Source organism: Cotesia typhae, unplaced genomic scaffold, assembly GCF_013202065.1.
Source record: "Cotesia typhae breed Kobodo isofemale line unplaced genomic scaffold, CoteBio_Ctyphae contig_26, whole genome shotgun sequence".
NCBI classification, from domain to species: Eukaryota; Metazoa; Arthropoda; class Insecta; order Hymenoptera; family Braconidae; genus Cotesia; species Cotesia typhae.
Window position 1 is genome coordinate 770,813 of NW_027423732.1, and position 10,225 is coordinate 781,037.

Below are 10,225 nucleotides of genomic sequence, written 5' to 3' on the forward strand. Positions count from 1 at the left end.
TTTGAAGGATTTCCAAGGTTAACTTCGAAAATCAGCTAAATCGCTGGGTTAGTTTACTAATTGCAGCAATTATTAATTTATAAAAATTAATTAAAAATGAAAACTTTTAGTGTCTCTCCTTGCTATAGCTTAAGAATAAGATAACTTACTAAATAGCTGTAAATTTTATCTGAAAGCTCATTGAAATAACAGCAATTCAAAAGTATTAAAATCTAATAAAATAGTGAGTTTCAGCAGTTCTTTAAGCAATTTCTATTAAATTCGATAACTTATTAAATTCCTGTAAGCTCCATCTAAAAGCTTATTAAATTTTTTCGCATTAGTTTTTAGATTTCTCGATAGCTTTAGTATTTCCTGTGTATCTAAATAATTTTCCATTCCGATATATTTTATAATTATAAAAACTCTAAAAAATCCTTTTTTGCTATATAAACCGTATCGTTAAAAATTCATTGAATTATCGTAAAAATGTTGGATGTATTTTTCAGTAAAATATTTCCTCTTTTTAGCTCTCCTTTTTTTTTTCTCTCGATTTATTTTTATTTCCACGTTCCATAGGGAGAACGTAATCGGAATGAGAGGTCGACTGGAAAGTCATTGGAGCCCTAATCACTGTTGATCCATAAACTAAATGTATCGTTGCTTGTATTTAGACTTTAAATGATACAAACCAGATGCGAATAGTGAAGATTAATTATTATCATTATCATTATTATTACCACCAATATTTATATGGATTTTTGTTGAGGTAAAGCGAACAATAAAGAGAAGCGAACAAGGGAGTAAAAGCCGTTATGGTAGGTATCGTTAAAACCGCGAGCGGATGTTGTCCCAGCTCAGCAATGGCGTCCAATTGCTTTCGACATTGTAGAAGAGTATATACAACGACAACGACAACGACAACGACAACGACGACGACGACGATGACGACGACATATCCACCCTCTTGGTCTGGTGGTAGTATCCTACTACACTGGTTGATGTTATCTGTAATATCGTGTGTACTTCCACTACTACCACCACCATCACAGCCGTGCATTCATCTAGTATCTAGTATCTTGTATCTTTCATCTAGTCTAGTATATAAAAGCCAAGTGGTCTGGGGGTAACACTCCCCCCTCTTACTCCTCCTACAGTTTCTGATAACGACCGATGGGCTCTCGTGTCGCCATCCCAACCAGCCAAGGATTCTACCTTGTAATACATATTCAGATACAGACTACCACAGATTTGACAGGTATTATGTGTGTTATACATGAGCATTCCGTGCCAATTCGACTAATTTTGAACTTGATTTATTTTTGTTTTACTCGATCAATTTTCTATAACTTCAAATACGTTTTTCTGAATTTTTTGGACCGTCCAAAAAAAATTTAGATTTTTGGAAAAAAATGGGCTTTTTGTTTGCTAACACTTTCCTGATTAAGAAATCTAATTTTAAATGATTTAAAATGATTCGAATACTACCCTATCAAAAAAATCCATATGGCAAACCAGCCTGGATTTCTTCATTCCATACTTAAGTTATCAAAATTTTGATTCTTAAATTTTTAAGCTCTTCGAGCTCAAAATAGCAATTACGGACGGTGTCGGATAGCTTAACGAAAAAGCCTTTAACACGTAGCCAGATAGTCGGGGTTCGAATCCCAGCCTAGGTTATCCAAATAATTTTTTTGGGTACCAAAAGATTCTTATTGAGTAAAATCTTCCCTTTTTTTTTAATTCTTTCTTCCACCGGTTCCCAAATTTGTCTTTAATGAAAAATTAAATGAATTATTGCTTCATTATAATTTTATTAACAGTTTGCTTTATATAGTTTACTGTATAAGAGAGTTTTCATACATAACCGAAAAAATTTATAATTTAAAAATACGAAAAGCTTATAATTAAATTATCTACTTATTTTTGATACGTATATTATTACACTACGACAATAAATAAATAAACGCGTTTGAGTAAGTTGCCGGGAAACTTTAATTAGCTTTACTCCAACATTTGCATTTTCTCTAAAATCACAATTTGCTATTCTCTATTTAATTTCACCAAACGATTCATAATTTTAAACACAAATAATATAATCACGGTATTACTTTATCCTTAAATAAATATTAAAATATTATTTCTCCTTCAATGAATAATCCGCTGTATTTAGGGTAAATGTTCTAAATATTGTCCAGCTTAGATAAAATTAACATTATTTGTAAATTATTAGAGTTGAAACAAGTGTTGTTCTTTTGTAGTTTTAACTTAAAAAATTAAAAAGGCACTAATTCAGGACCTTTCCAATTATACTAAATTTAATTTAAAGAACTTATTTTATTCTAAATATGCCACAGATAAAATTTTCCTTATTCTCTTAATTGTATAGATAATTTAAAATTTTAAACATTTAAACTTTCGCGGTTTTACGAAAGTTTTTTGAAATCTCTGTAAGATGACGTTGCGCACCGGATCCAGAACTACGTCATTCTCCCGCCAAAATTCAAATTTAAAAACTAATTTTTCATTTAAATCATTAAATTTTTTTTGTTTTTGATTTACAAAATTAAAATAAAACAAAATTTCTAATTTTACTATTAAATTTTTAATCCGGGTTCGATTCCCGAATAAGACGAAAAATTTCGATTTCTTTTTTCGGTTATTGTAAAAGTAGCAATTAGTCTAATCTTCTATTTGTTGGATAAAATTTACAATAGTAGATCGTAAAAATTACTAAATAAGAAGTATAGTCCGTTACTATTTTATGAAATAAAAATTACGATAGTAAAATAGTAAAAATTTTGATAGGGCGGTTATATCGTATCTATTTTGAGTTAATTTTGAATCAGAAAATAGCAAAATTTTCTAAAAATAAGGACAAATGCAATAGTAAAATTTCTGAAAAGTATGCAAAATATATAAGTGGTAAACAGCAAATACCCGTCGTTCAATCGGATCGAAATCTCCTTCGGACACGCATTCCGTCATCACGCAGAGTACCGACTGGTACCGGTGTCTGACTTGAGCCTCAATTTACTACTATACAGTCCTCACCCTCTCCACCCTCTCTTTATGTATATTTTATTATCTTGTTCTATTTTATCAAACTTTTAATCCGGTTCCTCCATCGTAAACTTATTAAATTGATTTATTCCGTCATTTACTTAAAAATAAATTATTTCAAAAAAAAATTCAACGTTTCACATTAATCTGAAATTCTTTCTAGTCCACTTGATTCACCCTTTTTATTTTTTCCCTTTATTCTCTAGTGAAAATAAAATAAAAAAAAAAAATAACTTTCAGTTACGATTTATGTTGGTAAAAATTTATCGGTTCAATTTCCGCGATATTTAAAATCTCGTCAACAGCTTTTTCATCGGCAATATAAATAAAAATTATTATTATTACTACACTTACTCTATGAATAATAAAATATGTAAAAAATATCCTCCAGGTGAATTTAATTAAAGTTTTAATTCAACTAGTCACGTATATCCATCTAAACTGTGAATAAATTAACGATTTAGTTGATCAAGGTTAAAATAAACCGCTCTATTATATTTCAGTACAATTAATAATTAATATAATAATATTTTTAAAGTTTTCTCATTCTATTCGGTGATATTGCTTCCCAATTCATGTTAAAACAGGTTTCATCGTACTGTGAAGCACTTTCAGTGCGGAGTAAGTAAAAAAATATAAAAAATTATTAAATAATAAGAATCCTACTCGTCTCTTTTTACCCGAGGGTGGTTTAAGTTACGTATTTGTATAACAAAACTCTATACGTAAAGTTTCGCTTCCTGTTTTTTTATATTTTTCAATCAGTGCGGGAGTAAAAAAGCGCCATTCGGTCACACTTGATATATAAAGGTAGATTTATTAATTTGAGCACCAAGTAAAAGTTTAAATATTTGATACTACCTTGAGAATGTAAAATTTATAAATTTAAGGAAAATTACAACATGCACTAAAAATAGGAATTTTTACACGGGAAGAAAATTGAAGGAACTTTTACTATTTTACTATCGTAATTTTTATTTAATGAAATAGTAACGGACTATACTTCTCATTTAGTAATTTTTACGATCTACTATTGTAAATTTTATCCAACAAACAAGACCAGCGAGAGACTCAAAAAGTCCAATATTATAGAGCTAATTATACAATATGTGTTTGTGAACTTTACAATTCAACTATTGTAAAAATTGATAGTCGGTTTTTTTAAAAGAAGTTTTAGGGAGAGAGAGAGAGAGAGAGAGAGAGATAGGAGGTTGGATTGATTGTTAATTTTACAGTAACCGAAAAAAGAAATCGAAATTTTTCATCCTATCCGGGAATCGAACCCAGAACTGTTTGGTCAGCAGCCCGGGGACTCTCCCTCTACGCTATCCGAAGTAAACTACTACCAAAGTCCTTCAACATTTAGATAAACTCTAACGGAGTCTAGCGCTGTGCACGGCCATCACTCACACTAATTGAAAAACATTCCAATAAGACTATTGTAAAATTTATTATACTTCTATTGGAAAGATACAGAGGCAGCACTGGACAATTTTAATCTCTCACTTTTTACAATAGTAATATCTTACTTTTTCTAATCGTAAGTTGGAAAATTTCATGAATAATTAGTAAATTTTCTTCTAAAATATTTGACAATTAATACTAATGAAAGTATAGTCCAGCTTTACAATAGTTGTATCGTAAATTTTCCCAGAAATTTTTTTCCGTGGATACAATTAATTATGCAGTAGTGATTCGAGGATAATCACATAAAAATAATTTTTTTTTATAAATACCAAAAAAATCATAAAATCAAAATTCATAATTACTAATAACTCACCAAAATACAGCAAAATTTTGTGAAAATTCCAACATGAGTATCTCTGCAACAGATTGATAAAAAAACGTCTGAAACAAAAAAGTAATTGATAAAAATAGTGTAAAAGATAAAATATTATAGACGAATGGTTCTAAAAGTATTAAAAACTAAACAAAATGAATGCACTCGAAAAACCGGCTTTCTGCATCAAGGTAACTTGTCTTCTCTTATTCTTGTTTTGTTTCTTGTCTCTCTCTGTTCGCGAAACCGGACGTCCAACTTAACGTGTAAGGACACAAAGGGACGTGGGCTAGAGACGAGAGAGATGGAATTAAACCACCAAGTAAAGACAACCAAGAGACTGTTTTGCAAGGAAAGGAAACGACAAACTACTTTATTTTGCTTTATACACTTTATACACGGCTGTATAACCAAGTACCAGGGGTTACACGAGTACAACCGAGCCTATAGATTAATAATACACTTTTCTATAGGTACATATAGCCTCGCGTTTTTTTTTAACCCAATTTAACTTATAAGTTTGTTGGGAATTGGTCTTTTAGCTTCTTCAATCTTATTTGTAAATTTATTTATAAGGATTATAAATCGTCTTTTAAATTCATTCAGCTTTTTTAAACTTTGCAAAATAAAAAATTGCTACCAAAAAAATGAACATGCTTGTATTACTGCGAATGTTTTCAATAATCCGCAGTAATATAAGCACCTCTATTTGTATGAATTTCTACCAATTACTAAGGGTGTAAAATAATCCATATATTCTAAATTAAAAAGAAAATATTGCCTGTCAATTGACAGTTCAAGTTGCCTTCAAATTGCTCTTAGTTAAAAATAAATTATAAACAGAAATTGATAAAAAATAAAACAAATAAATTAAAGTTGATAAAAAATACAAGCGGTCATTATAATAAAGAATTTGTTGTGTTAAATTAAGCAGAAAAACTTTAAAACTAAGAAATTTTCATTAAATTAAGTCAATGTAACTTTATTCAAAATTTTTTTTGATTGATTTAAAAAAATTCAAAATGATTTTTTTTAAATCAAGATTTGTGCTTCTTCGACAAAGCTCATTTTTTTAATTACTATAAAAACTCTGGTTGTTATGTTATACATCACTATTCCGGTGATTATTATTAATTGATATGAATTGAAATTACTTGAGGAGTACGTTCTAATCCAGTCATTTTATTAAACAAATAATTATCTTTCAAACGTATTTTATTAATTTCTTATATGATCCCGAAGTTGTTTATCATTGAATTTGATCGTTAGTAATAGGCACGCAGTAATTGCCACGCAGTAATAGAGACAAGCTCCTTTTATGCCCGCAGTAATACATCCATATGAACTTTAATTTTTTAAATGCTTATTATTTAAAGAAAATATTAGTTTATCGCACTCTTGATTTTTTTTTTTTGAGTCAATAATGAGTCAAACTTTGGTTTAAAAAAAAAAAATTATTGTTATTTTTGAAAAATTTAATAAAAATGCTTTTGAAGTAAGACCTACCGAAAAAACCGCCGTAATACCCACACTTACCCTAATTATGGCCAAAAAAAAATTTAGAAAAAATAATTGACTGGTAGAAATTAAAAATGCAATTTTTTTAAAACAATTTTTCAAAAAAAATTATCTACTGTCTGCTAACTTTAATGTCATCCTTTAATATAACAATTATTAAAATAAAAAATAAACTAATGCTAAAATGACAGCTGACTTAAATACCATAAAAAAAAAAAAAAAAATGAGAATCCCTGCAAGGACCAATAGCATCCCACCAAAGGGTACGGATTAATACAGCTGAGTGGCGTGAGCGTCACTGGAGTCACCTTCCAAGTTATCCTTGTCTATCTTACACATTCTCAAGTAAAGCATATCCTCCACAAAAACAACAATAATAATAATAATAATAATATTAATAATAATAATAATAATGACAACAATACTCACTAGTGTCTAGGCCGAGCAGTTTGCTTGACGGTCCATCTCCTTCTGCTGTTCTGAAACTTCCCCCACTCCCTCCGGCAGTAAACTATACACAAAATATATATTTATTACTTACCTTAGTGCTTACCAGTAATCCAACCAGTAAACCAGAGCGAATACACTCACAATTAGTGATTAAAATTAAGTTAGACGATATTTAAAAATTATTAGATTTTTTTTTTTTATTGAAAAATTATTAAAAGAAAAAATTGCACAAGTAGAAAATTTTTAAAATTACACATGCCATTTTTTAAAAATATTTTTTTGTTTTAATTTTTAATTATAAAAAATGTCGGCTAACTTTATTATTATTTAAAATTAAATTAACTGACAGCTAAAAATTTTAATAATTTTTTTTTTGATGAAAAATTATTTTTAAAAAATTGCACATGTGGAGAATTTTTAAAATTACACGTGCAATTTTTTTGTTCTAATTTAATTATTATTAAAAATGTCAGCTAACTTTATTAAAAAAATTAGTTCCAAAAAATGATTTAAAAAAAATTGTATTTTTAATTTTTTTTAATTTCTAAATGTCAATTTTTTTGCCATAATTTATTTGTTAAAAATAATTCTAAAAATTATTAAAAAAAAAATTGCCCATGTAGAAAATTTTAAAAACTTAACCTCCAATTTAAAAAAAATTTTTTCGTACTAATTTAATAAATAAAAAAAAATTAAAAATGTCGGCTAACCTTAGTATTGTCAATTAGTGTATATACAAGGGTTCTACCAGCCACAGCTGTCATGCAGTCTCGAGTCTAGAATTAATTTTATAAATTTTAATAATTATAGTAAAACAAATAAACAATTAATTAAAAAAAAAAAAAAAAAAAAACAAAAACTTACCTGGTTTTAAAATGAAGTCCTTTGTTTTAACGCTCGCGGGAAAAAAGAAGGAAGCCGAAGGATCGCATGCGCGTCGGCTGTCGGTTTAGTTTGTCGGCTGGTCACCCCACCTCCTGGTGCCTGCTGCTGCTGCTGCTGCTGCTGCTGGAAGAATATAATAATCAGTGTGCATCAGCAGTAGTGTGTTGGCCCACCGGCCACTGAAACAGTTTTATTCAATACTCGTAAATATTTATTGCTTTATTTATTGTTGATATTTAGATTTGTGCTGATTATTGTGGAATTATTGACAGGTAACTTTGAACCTACATGACTTCTCTGAGGATACTTGGTTGCTTCTGTTGATACTTTTAATAATTATTGTTTTATTAAATAGTGTGTTTTGTGTACCTGGGTATTATTGTCACTTTGGGAATTATGTTTCCGTATACGACGTTTCCGACTGTGGGGTAAGCTTTTTTCATTTGTTTTTATTTTTAATTATTTTTATTTATTTTATTAAATTTGCCGACAATTTTTTTTTTTCTATAATAATTAATTCAAAAAATATTTAATAATTTAAAAATTTTTTTTTAACAAATAAATTAATGAAAATAAGTAAAACTGAAGTTAGCAGACGTCTAAAATTTTTTTTATTCTATTTATTAATTAAATTACAACTAAAAAAATTGCACATATTTTTTCAAGTTTTTTACATTACATTTTTTTTTTTTAATTGTTTAATTGAAATTTCTTCAATAAAAAATTTCTAATAATTTTTAGAATTTTTTTTATTGAAAAAATTATTACAAAAAAAATTTTTTTTAAATTTGCATGTGTAAAAAACTTCAAAAATTGCAAGTGTAATTTTTTTGTTTTAATTTAATTTAAATTATTAAAAAAAAAAGTCAGCTGTCAGTTTTAAAAATATTTTTAAAAAATTAATTACAATAAAAAAATGCTTCTAAAAATTTTCACTTGGAATTTTTATTAATTTTCACATGTGAAATTTTTTAATTAAATTTTTTTTATTTAATTGTAATGAAAAAATATTTTTGAAAAATTGTATGTGTAATTTTTTTAATTTTCTACATGCGAAATTTTTTCTTTTAATTTTTTTTTAATAATTTTTCTATAAAATATATTATTAAAATTTTTAAATGTCGGCTAACTTAATTTTCATTAATACTAAAGACATTTAAAAATTTTTAGAATATTTTTTTTTGTATTGAAAAATTATTTAAAAAAAAAATGAAAGAAAAAATTGCACATGTAGAAAATTAAAAATATTTTTTTGTTGTAATTTAATTATTAAAATAAATTCTTTAAATATTTTTAAAATAATAAAAAAAAAAAAATATTCTAAAAATTAATTTTGATTAAAATTCATTTTTTTGGAACAGCTTTGTTAAAAAAAAAAATGAAAAAATTGTCAAGTGACACCTAAATTTAATGTAATATTTTTTTTACAAATAAAAATAATTTTTATAATTTAAAAAAAATTCTAAAAATTAAAAAATGTCGGCTAATTTAATTTGTAATGGGTAAATCTTATTTTTGTTAGTTATCAGCACGCTTTACTTACCATCACGATATTGTAAATTAACTCCGGCAAATTAGCCGATGTTTAACAATATTAGATTTTTTTTTATTAATTAAATTATAACTTAAAAAAAATTGGAATTTTTTAAAAATAAATTTTCTTGTTAAAAAAAATTTTTAAAATAATCAAGACTGCTGTAGTCTTAAATCCGGTGGCCATGGCAACGAAATAATTGTGTTTTTTTTCACGTGTGGGGTTTAAGGAGCAACAGCTACTTGTTCTAAAAAATAAATAATTTTTTTAGAATTAATGGAATGCATGGTGAGAATAATTATAAATATTTTATTTAGATGTAGCCATAATTAATAGCTAAATTTGTCATTAAAGAAAAATTAGGGAACCGAAAAAATAATTCGGGCTGCCCAGACCGGGACTCGAAACCCGGACCGTTTGGTTACGCACCAAAGGCTCTTCCAGTTAAGCTATCCGAGACAATGTCCGTAACTACTATTCAGTCACCTAATAATAATTACACAGAAAAAAAATTAATTTGAATCAAGGAAATAATTTTGAAGAATTAAATTTTCTTGGTTTGACTTAAAAAATTATTTTCTTGATTAAATTAATTTTTTTTCTGTATATTATTACACTTACAAAGTTATAAAGCACCATATAGCGTATGAAGAATAAAAGTATAAAAATAAATATAATGAATACAAGATAAAAAGGAGAGAGGCTTGCAAAAAAAAAAAAAAAAAAAAAAACAGGAATGGAAGGGACTCTCAGCAAGACTCGTTAGGTTAGGTTAAGTTTTACTGTTGAACCCAATAAAAACTATTAAATATTTATCATACCCGTACCTCGCTTTGTAGTACTTTTTCATTGAATACTGTCAATTCAAAGTTTAATTATAATTATTTAAGTTCTACTTATAACTTATTGTCTTGCAAAAAAAATGCTGACTTGTGACACGCACTCATTGTTTTAATAAGCTAATTTTTTTATTATTATTCTCGTCGGAGTGAATAGTGAAATTTATAAAATATACT

The 10,225-nt window shown here is 27.1% G+C and overlaps 1 protein-coding gene across 6 annotated transcripts in view; it reads left to right on the forward strand.

The window, feature by feature from the left end:
- Positions 1-10,225, forward strand: part of Msi (RNA-binding protein musashi) — a 42,141-nt gene that overhangs the window by 7,218 nt on the left and 24,698 nt on the right. The window contains exons 1-2 of one of the 6 annotated variants that reach the window (XM_074239920.1): positions 7,835-7,947; positions 8,031-8,103. The exons of 3 other annotated variants lie outside the window; for them this stretch is intronic. In XM_074239920.1, coding sequence (XP_074096021.1) covers positions 8,072-8,103 — 32 coding nt within the window. In that variant the 5' untranslated portion in view covers positions 7,835-7,947; positions 8,031-8,071. Of the gene's footprint in view, positions 1-7,834; positions 8,104-9,400; positions 9,498-10,225 lie in introns of those variants that run through there. 2 more of the 6 variants (XM_074239919.1, XM_074239922.1) reach the window with 2 other exon arrangements.